Source organism: Chiloscyllium plagiosum, unplaced genomic scaffold (genome assembly GCF_037043375.1).
Source record: "Chiloscyllium plagiosum isolate Xiang-an unplaced genomic scaffold, Cpla_swu_hap1 HiC_scaffold_3, whole genome shotgun sequence".
NCBI lineage: Eukaryota > Metazoa > Chordata > Chondrichthyes > Orectolobiformes > Hemiscylliidae > Chiloscyllium > Chiloscyllium plagiosum.
Genome location: NW_028270141.1, coordinates 30,677,562 through 30,695,490, shown reverse-complemented (window position 1 = coordinate 30,695,490; position 17,929 = coordinate 30,677,562). Strand labels below are relative to the sequence as shown.

General features: G+C 39.7%; 1 protein-coding gene across 1 annotated transcript; it reads left to right on the top strand.

The window, feature by feature from the left end:
* The first annotated feature begins 1,173 nt into the window (after window positions 1-1,173).
* tmem14a (transmembrane protein 14A) lies at window positions 1,174-14,477 on the top strand. The gene is made up of 5 exons (XM_043679238.2): window positions 1,174-1,469; window positions 4,716-4,799; window positions 6,181-6,282; window positions 11,559-11,646; window positions 12,496-14,477. Exons 2-5 carry the CDS (start codon window positions 4,724-4,726, stop codon window positions 12,533-12,535), a joined length of 306 nt encoding a protein of 101 aa, XP_043535173.1. The 5' UTR covers window positions 1,174-1,469; window positions 4,716-4,723; the 3' UTR covers window positions 12,536-14,477.
* The last annotated feature ends 3,452 nt before the right edge of the window (window positions 14,478-17,929 follow it).

Here is a 17,929-nt window from a genome sequence, read left to right as displayed (position 1 = left end):
AAATGCAGATTGCTAGATGGGATTATAATGCTGTGGTGGTAACAGAGACATGGCTCAGAAAAGGCTCAGCTAGGTATTAAGTATTCTTGGATAACATCCCTTGTGTTCAGGAAAGATGGGAAAGTGGGCGGTGTGCAATATTGATTAAGGACAGCTTTTGCTGGTGAGAGAGAATTTCTTAGTGAGATTAAGAATACAATCTCTGGCAAGAGCTAAAGAACAAAAAAAGTGTCGTAATTACATTGCTTAATGTGGTATGTGTGTAATTAATTATTAGACAACTAGAAAAAACAGTTTGCAAAGAAATTAGAGAGAAATGCTATAATTATAGCATATATCATGAGTAATTTAAATTATCTGTATACAGATTGGGTATTGGTGTATAGTGCAGAGATGGACAAGAATTCCTGCAGCGGGTTCAGGAGAATTTTTCTAGCCGCATTCCCATCTGATCATCAAGCCCAATACTCACTCCATTGTGGTCCCGGTTGCAACATCACTCTAACACAAACAAAAGCAGAAATTGCTGGAAGATCCTTGGAGTGTCGGAGGCTGAGGAGTGACCTTATAGAAGTTTATAAAATCAGGAGGCGCATGGATAGGATAAACAGACAAGGTCCTTTCCCTGGGGGAGTCTAGAACTAGAGGGCATAGGTTTAGGGTGAGAGGGGAAAGATTTAAAAGGGACCCAATGGGCAACTTTTTTTCATGCAAAGGGTGGTCATGTATGAAAATGAGCTGCTAGAGAAAGTGGTGGAGGCTGGTACAATAACAACATTTAAAAGGCATCTGGGTGGGTATATCAATAGGAAGGGTTTAGAAGGATATGGGGCAAGTGTCAGCAAATGGGACTAGATTCATTTACGATATTTGGTCGTCACGGACGAGTTGGACCGAAGGGTCTGTTTCTTTGCTGTCCATCTTTCTGACTCTAGGTCTGGCAGCATCTGTGGAGAGAAATCTGTTAAGTTTCGGGTCGAGTGACCCTTCCTCAGAACCGCTAATCCCATCCCAGTGCTCATGCCCTCAGCTATCCCAGCCCAGGTCATTGTCCCCTCTGCCCTTAGCCCCCACCTCGTTGCCTTCCGACCTGCTGCTTATTGGAGAATGTTAGCTTTTGCTCGCTTTTCGTGTTGTATCTGCCCTCTGGTGGCAGACGGTGAGGGCAGAATGAAGGCAGAAGTATAATTTTCAAACACTAATTAAATTCAACACGAGAGAAAACAAAACAGTGTTTCCAAAAAAAAGCTAAATGAAAGCATAACCACAATAAATTAACAGCGGGTGCGAAAGTATCCCTTTCGAAGTCATTCATTTTTTGTCAATATGGCGTCGAACATGCGCTGATATTTGGAAATGTTTATGTAATTAACAAAATAAATACAAGTCTGTCTGTCGGTCAGAGAGCGGCTGGAGCGGACTGGGATCTAACAGTGCAGCAAGACAGAGAGCTGTCAGTCCAAACAAAGGTTGGTCTTCTTCATGGAGAAGCAAAGGTTCTCAAGTTTCAATCATTTGTCGTATTTGGAGGAAACCTTTGTAGCCAAGAGAGAAATGGAGGGGTTCCCACTCCTGGCCCAGTTATACTGTGCAGTCAGTACAGATTCTTTTTTGTGTGCAGCGTGTTTATACAGTCCTGTACAATTTGAATTGAGGAATTTATTGCCGGCTCGGGATGAGACTGCATTTTTTTTGAACAGGAAATGGAGGCTTAACCATTAGCAATTGCAACTCGCCAGCTTTTAAACAGAGGAAAGTTACAACAGAGGCCGTAAACGGTTTCCTGTGCATTGGTTTTAAGTCTGACCGATTCGGCCTCCTTTCAATTGTAGTATTGCTTTTATTTTGGGAGAAGTACAATTCCATGCCACATTACCTTTTGTTTTCCCTTCTTTCACGTTTAGTAATATCTATGCTTGTATGTGGTTCTTTGCAGAAATACCTTGTTTCGGCACTCCGCCTCAGAAACTCGATAGAAACTGTGATTATCCCTAACCTCCATGAAGTGCCTTTTATTTCGTCAGCGTTATTTAAATACGAGTTCTCCCAAATATGATACCCCTGTATAAACCTAGTTAATAATGGTTGTGTTTTCAGACATAGTAGGTCGTTGTATCTGTATATTGTGTTGCAGAGTTCGTTTGTAACAATTTTGAACACCTTGTAGCAGATTTGGAGATAGTGTCTGAGGCTGGGCAGTGAGAGGGATGCTTTCTCATTGTTGCCTCACTTGTTCAAAAATGAGCATTTGAGTTCTGTGGTATGTGTAAAGAAAGGTGGGTGGGCTGTGGGTTAGAGAGCTCGTGGTCACTGATTTTGTTCTTGGTTTGACTTTGATGCTCAAGAGAACTTTTCAGGTTAATCTTCTCTGAATTTGCTCCTCTCATAAGGTTACCCAGTTACAATACACTGAGAATAGTTAATTACGTATTGCTTAATTGTGTTGTGACTGTTTGGGACATATCTGAGAGCAGTCAGGAGACTGCCTGATTCTTGTGCTTCTGAGTGTCCCATCGTGGCTTGCACTGTTGTGGGATATAGACCGTGCTTGTATTTTGTGCTGAATGCTCCTTGCCCTTTCATGCTGGAGTGTCCCAATAGACTAAAGCAGGGGATGCTAGCAGAAGGCAGGATGAACTAATTCAGCCCTTTAAAGGGCTCCAATTATGCTGCCACAAAATGCTTTTTAGGACAGTGGAATCGTTTGTTTTTCAATTAGTCTGAGTTCCCTAGTTCTGTGGGACATAATGCATGTTTGCCCTTTTAATTAATGTAATATGTTCTGAGCTGGACATATGATTTTCGTACCTGCATTTCTTGAATTCCTTCCAAGTCAAACAGAGCAAACAGTTGATGACACGGAATTGGGTATAAAACAATTGTATGGGGCTTGTATCACAGTCATCTGGTCCTTGTGTATTGTAATTGGTCTGAACAAGTTGATTTTTTTTTGGCTTTTTGTAAAACTAGCATGACCAGACTCTGAGTTTATACAGCTCCAGAGGTGTGTAATAACATCCCTAGACATGATGATTTGAGAAAGGTATTGTTTGGGAAAAGGTCTTTGTTTGTTTAAAAAGTTATGAAGTGCTATTCCAACTCTAGCATTTGTTTGAAGCATCTGAGAAATTAAGTGTAATAAAATAGTTGGGAAAGTAAGTTGCAATGAAGAAATAAGAAATGTATAAATGAATATGGATAGGTGAAGTGAATCAGCCAAAATTTGGCAGATGGTATTTTATTTGGATAAGTGTGATATTATCGATATTGGTCAGAAGAATAAAAAAAGAAATTTTAATATCAATTTTTATCTATAAAATAGATAGAAACTTCAAAATGCCTTGGTGCAGAGGGATCTGGGTGTTCTTCTGCATGAGTTGCATAAAGCTAGAATGCAGATATAGCAGATAATAAGGTGGGTGAATGGAACTTTGGCACTTATTGCTAAAGGAATGCTTTATAAAAGCAGTCAAGTGTTTTTTTTTCATTGTGCGAGGCATTGTTTAGATTGCATCTTAAGTACAGCATATAGTTTTTGGTTCCTTTACTTAAAGAAGAATGCAATGGCAGTGGAGGGAGTTCAGACTGCCCCCTAGGTTCATTCCAGAGATGAAAAGCTTGTCCTATGAGGAGAGATTGAGCAGTTTAAGCCCACACTCGCAATAATTTAGAAAGATAAGATATCTAATTTGATGTGTATATGTGATGCCAAAAGGGACTGACAAAATAAATGGAGAAGTGATGTTTCCTCTTGTGGGCAATATAGAACAAGCAGCCATAGTTTTAGGCCAAGGTGTGGCAGATTGAAAACAGAGGGGAGGAATGATTGCTTCTCTCATAAAGTCACTATCCCAGAGTGTGGTGGGGAACAGGACATTGAAAAAGTTTAAGGAAGAGACAAATAGATTTTCAACTTTAATGGGTAAAAGGGTTATAGGGAGCAAGCAGGAAAGTGGAGTTGAGGTCAAGATGAGATCAGCATGATTGTGTTAAATTGTAGAGCATGTTCAAGGGACTGAATTGTCTACTCCTGCTTCTAGTTTTTATGTTCTAAAGATTAATCCTTAAATATTGTCACAAGGAACCCAAGCAAAAAGATGTTGGTTTTACATTTTCATTTATTCTGTCTCTTTTTATTAACTATCAAAGTATACAAGTTGTGAATATTGGTTGTTTGATTGGGCAAGATTGTTGCCAGCAGAAGGTCATGCAATTAATCTCTGGGAATATGACTAACCACATATGCCAGTTCTGCTCAGAGCAACTTGTTCGGTGTTATTTTGGTTAGTTATGTTTACAGAGAAGTGCAATATCAGAATAGTTCGCTACTTTTGTATTGCTAACTGAAGTAGCAGGAATATGCCACTCAGGGTGAAAAAGGTCTGATATCATCTTTTGATTTCCAACACAGCGTGTCCTTAGATCGTTGAAAGGTGAAATATTAAACATTCCTGGTACTTTCCCACAGGCAAAGAAGCAAACTTACCCCAGATCATGTTTGTGCATTTCCAGTGACTGACTGAGTGAATGACACTGCCTGAGGCTTGGGAACAGGCCACCCAGCTGCCCTCCTGGGGAGCCCTAAATAGAAAAGGATGTAAAAACAGAGAGCTGTTGTTCTCAACTGCACTTAATCTTGTGTTTGTATTTTTTTTTGAAGAGAAAAGCTGGTATCAAATATAAGATTTTTCTTTTTGTTCTCTCTCCCCTGCCAGAATCAAGAATGCCCATCGATTGGATAAGCTATTCCTATGCTGCTATTGTGATGGTGGGTGGCATTCTAGGATATGTTCAGAAAGGTAATGTACTTTTGTGGATGCAGTTAACAATTCATAGTGTTAGGTACTTCCCAAGGTGAGTACAAATAAGCAAGGACATTTTGTCATAGTTCAACAGCCTGTTCCCCTGAGAAAATATCTACTTTCTGACCATCTCTTGATTTTTGAAGGATTGTAGGTTTTGCTTCGAATGCATCGAAACATTTATAACTTGGGAGCAATTCGATCCTTTGAGTTCATTTCACCATTCAATAAGTTCCTGGCTGATCTGGTTGTAGTCTTGACCCTAATTCCCTGACCGATCCTCCTAGCTTTTGACTCCTTTATCTGTCTTACTCAGCATTAAATAAGTTTAATGAGATAACCCCCCCACTTCTGGGGGAAAGAAGTTCACAGACTAATAAACCTCAGAGGAAAAGCAAATCCTTGTCTCTGTCTTAAAAGACCTCTTATTCTTAAACTGTGTCCACGAGATCATGTTTCACTCCCAGTACCCAAGCTATCAAATTCCTTCAAGATTTTAATTGTTTCAATTCTTTGAAAATCCAATGAGTTTTTTGTCCAATCTGTTCAACCTTGCCTCATAGAATAAACCCCTCGGCTTGGGAATGAGTCAAATGCATTTAATACCTTGAGTCCTCTTGTTGCAAAGAATTTTCTTCTGTCCAAATATGGTCTGGATTGGTTTGGTTTTACTATGTCTTGTTCTTCTGTTGTGACTCTCTGTTTGAAGTAGTATTCAGGAGTTATTTTATCTACCCCATTTGTATCTTCAAATACCTTGATTTCCAATCAATAACTTTTAAAGGATAAAAAGTCCCAGTTTCTTTAGTCTTTGTATTTTTAATTTGTTCTATGTTACTTTGGACTGAGCGAGTGTGCTATTTGCACCTTTATTCTACTTGAAAAAAACATTGGTCTGAATCTTGAAATTGCTTATTGTCAGCTATTGTTACAAGCTCAAGAATTTATCATCAATTGATATTTACTGCTGTATTAGAGTGACTTTGATTTTGATGCACCAGCTCCCAGACAAAAGCTGAACTTTTTCAGGCGTGCTGTTACTTAAAACCAGAGTTTTTAAAACCAGAAATAAATATTTTCTCTTTTGGGCTGCCTTCACACTCATTCACATGCCAGAGGCTGAAGATTCTGCTTAACTCACTGAACCATTTTGTCTTGTCATAACCTTAATTCTGATTGTGTTCAGTGTTTCTGAAATTAGCAGTGTAAGTTTGAGCATTGGGTAATCTGAGTTTCACCAAAGTAAGATCTGTATTTCTGATAAATGTAACAATGCAGTATTATGGAGCAGCATTTGCTGATCTACAAAAGATACTTGGAGTCAGTGGCTTTGAGGAAAAGAAAGTGAAATAACTAATTTGTTTTTTTTTCAAACCAGGAAGTGTAATGTCTTTGATGTCTGGACTGCTTTTTGGATCTCTAGCAGGATACGGTGCTTATCAAGTTTCAAATGACCCGCAAAATGTTAAGATCTCATTGTGTGAGTTCCTGAGTTTTCTATTCTTAAAAAAAGCAAAGTTTTATGTTTTGCAGTGTATGGAATGAGTTGCCAGAGGAAGTGGAGGAGGCTGATACAATTACAAATTTAAGAATCATCTTAATGGGTGTACGAATAGGAAAGCTTTAGAATGATGTGAGGCAAATGCTGGCAAATGGTACCAGATTACTTTAGGATATCTGGTCAGCATGGACAAGTTGGACTGAAGAGTCTGTTTCTGTGCTGACTCTATTACTATTGCACGAGGAACATTCAAGCCCTACTTTTGAAAAACAATACTGTTAAAGCATGCTTTGTGATCTGATTTCAATCCGATCCAGAGAGACAAAATATAACATTATTAAAATGGTGCTATGGTAACCAAAATGCACAGATTCTCCATGGTAGTGTGAGAGGCAAGAACAGGTGGGATGCCCAGCTAAGAGCAGAATAGAGGGGCAAGGGACAGGCAGCAAAAATCGATACACCACTCCTGATTCCAAATTTTAGTTCCAGTGCAGTGTGGATCCATAACAGTCAGGTCAATAACATTGACATTATGTTCAAGTACATGAGCAGGAGATGCAACAAAAATGTAATTATATCGCTAAAAAAAACTGACTTAGTGACAGCATTTGTTTTTAGGCAATTGTTTAGATGGTCTTAATTTTGTGGCGGTTGTTACAATAGTAGTCAGTGTAAATTATAATTAATTATATCTGAGACTTTTCTTGGACTAAAATGGTTTTTAGAATGAAAGAAAAATGGACCCAAAATGACTGCAGTGGTCACCTGGCCACAGATTCAGGCAAGCTTCATGAGACCCATGTTGAATAAATCAGTCCATTTTCCCTGAAATTACCATTTTTATCTAAATTAATTCAAACCGGGCAACTGTGCCAGTGTCAAAGAAATTTGCATATCCTGAGTAATTCATACATGATTGTTCGAATATTGAGAGATAAAAGATCCATCTGACAATTAACCAGTTTGAAAGCTAATGGAGCTACACTCGGGCAAATACACTGATGTCAAACACTGCTGCTGTAATATACAAGCAGAGAAGCAAGAAGGAAAAATTAACTTGCAACAGCAATGTGGCATCAAGAAACAAAACTGGAACCAGTGGGAATCCAGGCAAAGCTCTCTGATGGTTGAAGTCATCCTGATATAATAAAAGATGGTTATGGCTGGTGGAGGTCAGTCATCTCTGCTTCATGACATTTCTGCAGGAGTTCCTCAGGGAAGTGTCTTTGATGAAGCAGCTGAATATTGGGCCAGTCATTGATTTCTCTCCATCACAAGGTCAGAACTGGTTATGTGCAATCATCAGTGAACAGCATTCAGTGCCATTTGTGATGACTTAGATATTGAAGCTGTCCATGCCCAAATGGAGCAAGACCTAGACACTGTCCAGGCTTGTGCTGACAAGTTACGAGTGACATGCGCACTGCACAAGTGACGAGCAATCTAACCATTTCCTCTTGACATTCAAAGATGTTACCATCACTGACTCCTCCACTACCAATGTCCTGGGGATTACCATTGACCAGATAATGAACTGGAGTAGCCATATAAATACATTGGCTCCAAGAGTAGGTTAGAGGCTGGGAATGCTGCACTGGGTAACTCACCACTTGGTGTTCCAAAACCTATCCACCATCTAGAGCATTTTAGGAATGTGATGTAGAATGGGTGCAGCTCCAACAATGCTCAAAATGCTTGACACTGGGACAAAGCAGCCCACGTAATTGGCACCATATCCAAGAGTATCTACTCCACCAATAAAGCTCAGTAACAGCAGGATCTCCTATCTACAAGATGCACTGGAAGAATTTACCCAGTATCCTTACAGAGCAGCAAGTCCAGACCAAATCCATTTTCCAAACCCAGGACCTCTGCCATCTTGAAGGATAGGGGCAGCTGATACATTGAAGCACCACCGTGTGTAATTTCCCTTCCAAACCACTCACCATCCTGACTTGGAAATCTATCGCCATTGGGTCAGAATCCTAGAACACCCTCCCTAATGGCATTGTGGGTATATCTACACCAAATGGACAGCCACCTTCTCAAGGGAAACTAGGGATGGACAATAAATGCTAGGCCAGCCAGCAATTCCCACATCCCATGAGTGAATAAAATAAAGTTGCATCTCTTTTTTTTTCTCTCCGTATCTCTTGCTGCCTATTTCCCTCATCATCTTGGAATACAGTATGCAACGAGAAAGAAAATTGGATAAACAATAGTTCAGAGATAATTGCATATTCCTCTACTGTTGATGATACAAATCAATCATTGAATAACAAAGGTTAAAAATCTAATGGGGTTAGGGTGGCTCAGTGGTTTGCACTGCTGCCTCAGAGCCAGGGACCCAGGTTCGATTCCAGTCTCGGGTGACTCTGTGGGGTTTGCATATTCTCCCTGTGCCTGCTTGGGTTGCCTCCAGGTGGCTCTGGTTTCCACCCACAATCCAAAGAAGTGCAGTTTAGGTGAATTGGCCATGCTAAATTGCCCATAGTGTTCAGGGATGTGTAGGTTAGGTGCATTCATCAGGCTTTGGGTGGAATACTCTTCACCAAAGTCCACACCCAAGGGTTGGTGTGGACTTGTTGGGCCAAATGGCCTGTTTCCACACTAGGGATTCTATCATTACCTCAAAGATACAAAGATTATTTAACTGCATAAACTTTACTTTCCCTGTCCGTACAAGACACTTCCTTTTAAGCATATTTACCTGTGTTTGTCCCCTTTTTTAATAGTTTTCTCAAGGTACTAGATAATAAAATTTCTCTTCACTTCACTTAAGACAAGTCATAGTAATTAGTGCCCTCATTTTCTGCAAACTTTTAATTGAAGTTTAATAGTTGAAAGGTGTGGTGCTGGAAAAGCGCAGCAGGCCAGGCAGCATCTGAGAAGCAGGAGAACCGACGTTTCTGGCATAAGCCCTTATTCAGAATAATCTTTGTATCTTTTTGAGGTAATGATAGAATCCCTAATGTGGAAACAGGCCATTTGGCCCAACAAGTCCACACCGACCCTTGGGTGTGGACTTGGTCTCCAGCATCTGCACTCCTCACTTTCTCCTAGTTGAAGTTTAATAGCTGAGTACTTAAAAGCAATAAAATTGCTCATTGCCACCATTTTCCTGAATTTTGTTGGAGAACACTCAAAACTGACACCAGCTATCTACTGTCACCTAATACCTTGTCTGAGGGGCCACCATTCACATGCCAAGTAGAAATTGTGCCAAATCTTGGCTTCACTTGACTTGCACAGACTCTCACAGTCTCTCATTCCTCATTTTCCACAATGAATGGTATAGAGGAAGCAAGAATCCACCTCATAATATTTAAGAATTAGAATAGAATTCTCCCAGATGGATGAAGTAAAAATCACCTTCCTTGGCACCAAACTGGGATTAAGACAAGTACATTCCTGTTTTTGGGGGTATTATGATACAACTGGGCCATGCATCTTCCATTTGTCCTTTTGAAATAATCTTTTCTTTTTAATCATTTTAATTTGCAATCATAGAGTCACAATTTAATAATAAGAGGCCTCTCATTTAAAAAGGAGAAAAAGGGAATTTTTTTTCTCTCAGATAACCTTACTCTGTGGAACTCTCTTCCACAGAAAGTGGTAGAGGTAGAGTTATTGAATATTTCTGAGGTAGAGATAAACAAATTTTTATTTAACAATAGAATCAAAGGGTTTCAGGAAAGGGGCCGCAATCAGATCAAGGATGATCTTCGTGAACAGTAGCAGGAAATGAGGGGCCAAATAGCCTACTCTATCTAATTTGCATGTTTATATACTTTTCAGAGAAAAGCAAATGGGTTTCTGCTGTTTTAATTGCCTGTGTGTTCTTAGTATAGAATGGTCATTTATATTTCCACAAAACCAAATTTTAAAAATAGTGAGTGAGATCTAAGCATTGTTGCCTCAGAGCCAGGGACCTAGGTTCGATTCCAGCCTCGGGTGACTCTGTGGGGTTTGCATATTTTCCCTGTGCCTGCTTGGGTTTCCTCCAGGTGGCTCTGGTTTCCACCCACAATCCAAAGATGTGCAGTTTAGGTGAATTGGCCATGCTATATTGCCCATAGTGTTCAGGGATGTGTAGGTTAGGTGCATTCATCAGGGTTTGGGTGGAATACTGTTCACCAAAGTCCACACCCAAGGGTTGGTGTGGACTTGTTGGGCCAAATGGCCTGTTTCTACATTGTTTTTTGTCCTACTTTTCTGCCCCTTAAAAAGCTTTTTATCTGAAGTTAAGGGAAATAAAATTATAAATTTAATTTTTATTTCTCGTGCAGTGCCCATTAGGACCAGTGATTTACTGAGAGTATAGCATGATTATAGCCAACATTAATCCAGTTATTTCTGCAACATTTAAGAGTTAAGTAGCTGGCGCAACTTTGGAGCCCATTAGATTTATCAGCCCTGCGAAGTAATTTGCAGTGATCAACATTTTGAGGCTTTACTTCAAGTAAAGCAATTTGTCTCGGTTTTGTTAATGAACCAATTCATTTCAAAAAGTTGGCCAATAAAAAATTGAATTGCTTAATGTTTATCAACTTTTATTTCTTTTTGAAGGGCAAAAAATTCAGTTTGTCCAAGTTAATGTGGTCTGTTCCCATTAAACTGTCTCAGGTTGTTTTTTCCTTCCCAGTGTAATGATTGCAGTTCTTCACACTGTGTCACATTGAATAAGTTTATTTCTTTGTTTGGCTCTAAGGAAAACAAGGGATACGTTCCCTTTCAAATTTAGCATTCTTGCACCTGTCCTGATGAGTTCAAGTCAAAAATCTTCAACAGGGTTCTCTTTCTCAGGAATATCAAGTTATATATCATTGTTCTCCAGGTAGATTAATCAATTAATTTGCACTGAGGCTGTGGAATGGAAATGCATCACAATGTTGTGAAGTCATGTAAAACTGGCAAAAATAAATCAAATAACATTGCTGAGTGAAAGATGTATAAAACAATTGCAGCACTCCTACTTTCAGTGGATTGAGAGGAAGGTTTTATTGCACTTCTACAAGATTACGCTACTCAGAAATTATGGAATTAAACCATGAATATTGACACTCTGAAGTGAATATGTAAACAGTGTTTCTGACAAGGGGTGCCACCAGATTGTTGCTGTCTGCTTGCCGATTCCTGTTATGGCAAGAAGATTTCTAATAGTCAAGATATAATTATTAGCAACTTAATGTAGAGCTTTTGATGCACAAATTACTTGCTGCTTAAATATTCTTTTTTCCTTTTAATAACAGTAACTGCAGGAATTTTGACCACCATTATGGGAGTGCGCTATAAAAGGTCTGGAAAGATCATACCTGCTGGTCTCATTGCTGGTATCAGGTAAATTTTGTGCAGGAGAGTTTATATCCTCCTATGCAGCACTTTGTCAAAGGCCTTCTGGAAATCCAAACTGATCATGTCCATTGGCTCTCCTTTGTCTAACTTGCTAATTACCTCAATGAAGAATTTGACAGATTTGTCAGGCATGACCTCCCCTGAATGAAGCTGTGCTGACTGAGCCCTATTTTAACATGCACTTCCAAGTACTTCACAGTTTCACTCTTGATAATGGACTCTTAAAATCTTACCAATGACCAAGGTTAAACTGAACCGGTCTATAATTTCTTACCTTCTACCTCCCTGCCTTCATAAACAAGAGTGTTAGATTAGCCATTTTCCAGTCCTCTGGGATCTTCTCTGCCTTCAGCGATTCCTGAATGATTACCTCTACAATCTCCTCAACTACCTACTTCAGTACACTGGGTTATTGTCCAATTTTATAGCAGAAAGCAGGAGTGTTTGTAAAAGATAAAACTAACTGACATAGGCTAGAAAATGGTCATGCAGTTGGCAGATGTAAATTCAATGTAGAGAAGTATTTGGTAATGCACTTTAAAGGAACAAAAAGTGGTGGAGGAAGTGTAATTCACAGAGCAAATGCTGGCATTTGTGAAAGAAGTGACACTGCAGGATACAAGTAGTTAATTTCTTCAAATTCATCAGCAGAGATCCAGTGCTTGGGAATTATTGATCCTGATGTGGCATTACCCTGTTCCCACCCTGCAAGTGGAGGAATGGTAGAGACCTTGGGGAATAAAAATGTGCATTTTATATTTATTCTGTATTACCATGTTGTGTAAACCTGTGTGGTAAAATCTTTCTAAATTTTTTTCTTCTTCTTCTTTGCAGCCTTTTTATGGTTCTACGATTGGTATTTGTAATGTTTTAAATCTACAATCAACTCACTGAAATGTATTTTATAAATGCCTTTACACTAAGATCATCTTTTAGCTGGTAATTATTTCACAAAATGATTCAAGAGAAGTCAAACTTTTTCTCAAGTAACACTCTAATCGTAGGAGTCTGTATTGTAACAATAATTGTTCTTTGTGTTTACACTATATTTCTGTGTCTAGTTGTAAGTTTGCTCGCTGAGCTTTAGGTTTGTTCTCAGACATTTTATCACAATGCTAGCAGATATCATCAGTGAGCCTCCGATGAAGCGCTGGTGTTCTGCCCTGCTTGCTATTTATCTGTCTTGGTCTGCTGTGGTGGGTGATATCACTTCTGGTTCTTTTTTTTTCTGAGACGTTGGTAAATGGGGTCCAAATCAATATGTTTGTTAATGGAGTTTCGGTTTGAATGCCAGGCCTCTAGGAATTCCTGTGCGTGTCTTTGCTCAGGATGTCCCATTCAAACCGATGTCCCTCTTCAGCTGTGTGTATGGATACTAGTGACATTTGGTCATGCCTTTTGGTGGCTAGTTGGTCTTTGTGTATCCTGGTGGCTAGTTTCCTGCCTATCTGTCCACTTTGTGTGCTATTGAATTCAACTTAAATTGGCATGAATTCCATCAAACGCTCTCTTTCAGATGGTATTATTGATGAAGTAACTCCTTTTTAGACTGAAGTATGAAGCTGTTTACATACAGCTGTAATTGGCCTTTGATATGTTTTGTCCTTTTTAGAAATTTTGAATGAGTGTAATACATTCCATAACTAAACCTTGCTGAACTTATTGGTTCTTCTGAGACATTTGATTTTAAAACACACATGTACACCTACTGGTTAGTTCTATACACGATGAGACAGAGTTTAAGGTGAATCTTAGGAGGGTTTATAACCATACACCATCTGGTCAGTAATCCATCGGTAGGCAACAGAACAGATTTATCCTTTTCCATTGAAGAGACCATGTGCCTGATCAAATATTCTGTCCACTGGGAAATGAAGTATCTTGGACACTCTTAGCAAATAAAAAATTAACTGATGAAACAAAGAGTGGAGCTTTTATCAGGGCAACATATCTTGACAAGAACAATAATTACATCATAACTGATTATTAAGGAGGAGATTCATTTAAAGATGGAAAATGAGTTCAGTCTTTTTAAAAGTCAATACTAAAAGCATTCCCAATCTCAAGTTACACCACAAAATTCTTGACTACTTCAAAGCTAATGAGGTAAAATTATGGTTTGGGTAAGTGCATCGGGTTTCATCTTTTGAGACATGGTCAGACCCTGCTTCTGTAGTACTCTTTCTGTAGGAATTCACACATGCAGGGACCTAACATTGTTGTTGTAAAATCTGTACTTCCAAGGCTTGCAAGAAATAATGAAGCAAGAGAATTCCACTTAAGCTGACCAGCAAGATTGTATTTACACTTGAGAGTGCCTTAATGCAAGTGCACAAGAAGAATTGTGGTTGATGCTATGTATGCATGTTCATGAAGAAAGCTTGGGGCTCCAGTTATTGAGTTAAAAACTACAGGACCACCCGTGTACTTAGAAAAGAGCTTGAACACAATATCCAATCACCACAAGGAACATTTGAGCATTCAATAAACCTATGATAACTAATTACTACATTGCATGACCTAGTGTTTGACTCCAGTTTTAGGGGTTGCTATATTAGCTGTGGCAGTCAGAATGCAATTCAATTCTAATTCCATAAGCCTAGGAGAGATTTGGTGATGGTGTATAAATTCTGTGTTTATTGTGACATAACTTACAGCCTCCTCTATTGGGTCTAATTGATAACATTTTTCCTTCCAATGCAATTAATTTTTAGTTCCTAGAAAATTAAAGCTTTATAGCATGCTAAAATTGCCATTGTCTTTGTAAGAAGTAAGTCTACTATTTCTTCAATAAAAATATACTTTGCTTTTTCCTATCTGGGCTATCTTACTTGATTAATGGACCAGTTGTAGTAAACAGACAGATAGCTAAGTTTGTTCTCAGCCAAGATTGATACCTGTTGAAGTTAATGCCTTAATTCTTGCTTTTATCTTTCTGAATATCATGAAGACCAGAAGACGGATGTTGCTTTCAAAAAATTCCAGCTTTGAGAAAATAATTATATTTTAAGTGGATTCCTTCATGCCCACAGGGCATCCCAAGGTACTTTACAGTCAATGACATACTTTTGAAAAGTAGTCACTGTTGTAATGTAGGAAATATGGTAGCCACAGCACACCGCATGCTCCCATAAACAGGAATGGCACAATGACCAGTTTTTAATTGAGGCACAGTATTGATTTGACTCTAGGTTCAAATTCTCTATTCTTCAACACTGTGATCTTGTATTTGCAGCCAACAGGGCAGAGAGGACCCCAGGTTAAAATGTTAGCCAAGGGGCCACACATCAGTGCTGCTGTGGAGCAACGAGATTTTTGTTTTCATCCACAAGTCCTGAAGTTGGACTTGAACTTACACCTCTGTACCTCAGTTACACAAGAGTGTTGCCAGCTAAACCAGAGTCAACATATATCATGCTTTGTGGTGCAGTGGTAGTGTCATTACCTCTGGGCCAGGACCTTCAAGTCCTACATTGTCCGAAGATATGTGTTATGAAGGTGTAGAGTATATTGTACCCTTCAGAGAGTGAAGGACTTGGCCAGCACGCTGAGTGCTCTAGAATTTACAAAATAACATTTGGTTCAGAACAGAAAGCACTAGCTGAGTTGCTATGAGACAAAAACACCAATTTGAATTCGGCCAATCGGTTTAAATTATATCATGAAAACACCAAATTCCAATCAAGTTTGAATTGAGTACGTTGGCTTTTAAGATTGTTAATGATTCAACCCAGTGCTCTGGAGTACAAGATGGGGAAAATTGAACAGTTGGGAAGAGAACTACCAAGCCCCAGCATGTAAACAAACCACCTGAAAATTAGCTCTATTAAAAGTACCTTTGCCGACCAGTAACCTGTGAAGCAGACATCCCTAAGAAGAAGAAAAGAAGACACAGGAAGATCCAAATAGACGAACTGAAAACTGCTTGGTTTTGAGATAAGAAGTTTTGTTTTGTAAATCTTAATTGGGAGTTTTATCAAATAAAAGCAAATTACTGCGGATGCTGGAATCAAACTATTTCGGTGCGGCTTCATGCTCTCGTCCTGACCTGGAAAAATTCATAAACTTTGCTTCCAGTTTCCATCCCTCCATCAACTTCACCTGGTTCATCTCTGACATTTGCCTTCCTTTCCTTGACCTTTCTATCTCCATTTCCGGCAATAGTCTATCCACTAATATCCATTACAAGCCCACTGACTCCCACAGCTATCTGGACTACAGCTCTTCTTGCCCTACGTCTTGTACGGACTCTATCCCTTTCTCTCAGCCCCTTCACCTCCGCTGCATTTGTTCCGATGAGGCCACTTTCCAAAGTGGTGCTCTTAATACGTGCTCCTTCTTCTCCAACTGTGGCTTCCCACCTATAGTTGTTGACAGGGCTCTCGACAGCGTGTGGTTCATCTCCCATGCCACGGCCCTCACTCCCTCCCAGAACAAGGATAGGGTCCCTCTTGTTCTCACCTTTCACCCCACCAGTCTTCACATGCAAAGAATAATCCTCCGCCACTTTCGCCAACTCCAATACGACGCCACCACCAAACACATCTTCCCTTCCCTCCCCCTGTCTGCATTCCGCAGAGATCATTCCCTCCGTGACAACCTATTCCACTCCTCCATCACCCCTAACACCCCTCCCATCACACACGGCACCTTCCCATGCAATCGCAGAAGATGCAACACGTGCCCCTTTACCTCTTCCATGCTCACCATCCAAGGCCCCATACACTCATTTCAGATTAAGCAGCATTTCACTTGTACCTCTTTCAATTTGATCTATTGCATTCGTTGCTCCCAATGTGGTCTCTTCTATATCGGAGAGACAAAACATGGGTGATCACTTTGCTGAGCACCTTCGGTCTGTATGCAGTCAGGTCTCGGACCTTCCTGTGGCTTGCCACTTCAACACACAACGGCTTTTGCCCGAAACATCGATTTTGCTGAAGCTTCTCGGATGCTGCCTGAACTGCTGTGCTCTTCCAGCACCATTGATCCAGAATCTGGTTTCCAGCATCTGCAGTCATTGTTTTTACCTTGTTGACTTCAACACCCAATCCTGCTCTCATGCCCACATGTCTGCCCTTGGCCTGCTACAATGTTCCAGTGAAGCTCAACGCAAACTGGAGGAACAGTATCTCATCTTCCGACTAGGCACGTTACAGACTGCCGGTCTTAACATTGAATTCAACAACTTCAGATGATTATCCCATCTCAACCCGTCTGTTTTCATTCTGCTCCGTAATTTTATTTCATTTATTTTATTTACCTTTTTTTAATTTGTTTTCACTGTTCTATACCTCTTATTTATTGATGTCTCTCTTTCTCTCCCTCCCACTCTCATCACCTTTTTCCTCTCCTCTTCCCCCTTTGCTACCCTTCTCCCCTGTTTTCCATTTTGCCTCTGCTTCACCCATCTCCCCCATCCCCCACGTATTTTGTCACACAGAACTGGCTTCAGCCTTGGTCAATCACAGCTCATAATCTCCCTATAATCTCTCTCTATGCACTGTCATTATCACCTCTTTATTGCTACCTTTGCTTCTGGAACCATGACTCACCTTCTCTCAGCCTAGTATAAATACCTCCTCCCTATTTCTCCCTTTTTTTAGCTTTGACAAAGGGTCAGTTAGACTCGAAATGTCAGCTCTTTTCTCTCCTTACATATGCTGCCAGACCTGCTGAGATTTTCCAGCATTTTCTCTTTTGGTGGGAGTTTTATCAGACTAGTATTATAGAAGGGAAGGTAAAAGATTGGTTAGAGTAAGGACTTGTGAATAGTTGTTAGTTAATTATTCTCTGTTCTACTTTATTTCTGAACGTTGTCAATCTTTCCTTTAAGTAGTTCTTGGCCACTCGAATGTTTACAGATTACTGCATGGGATAAATCTTTTCTGTGTTGCTGGTTTTAAATTAAACTAGAGGCTTTACCCAGTGTCATAACATATGCAATAACATCTCTCAAAGGTTGGTTAGAAAATACATGTTGCCAGCATGGGAGAATAACAGTGCCCATAGCCTTTTCCAGAATTCCAGCAAAATTAATCTCCATCAGCCATGAACGCTGCTTCAAGAAAGGATGCCTACCGATGCTGCGTTGATTGGTTTTCAGTATGAATGGTGAATATAAGTCATCTTGCTAGTGTCATCCTCTTCAGAACAATATCTTTTTAATGTCCCAAAACTGGGCACAGTATATTAAAGACAGCTGTAATCCATTTAATTTTCCTACATGTAGGCAATGATGTGAATAGACCTGCAATTATTCATGCTG

Coding starts and splice junctions, on each gene's coding strand:
- tmem14a (XM_043679238.2), top strand. CDS start 4,724: ATGCCCATCGATTGGATAAGCTATTCCTATGCTGCTATTGTGATGGTG. Junction 4,800..6,180: donor TCTAGGATATGTTCAGAAAG/GTAATGTACTTT, acceptor TTTTCAAACCAG/GAAGTGTAATGTCTTTGATG. Junction 6,283..11,558: donor AAATGTTAAGATCTCATTGT/GTGAGTTCCTGA, acceptor TTTTAATAACAG/TAACTGCAGGAATTTTGACC.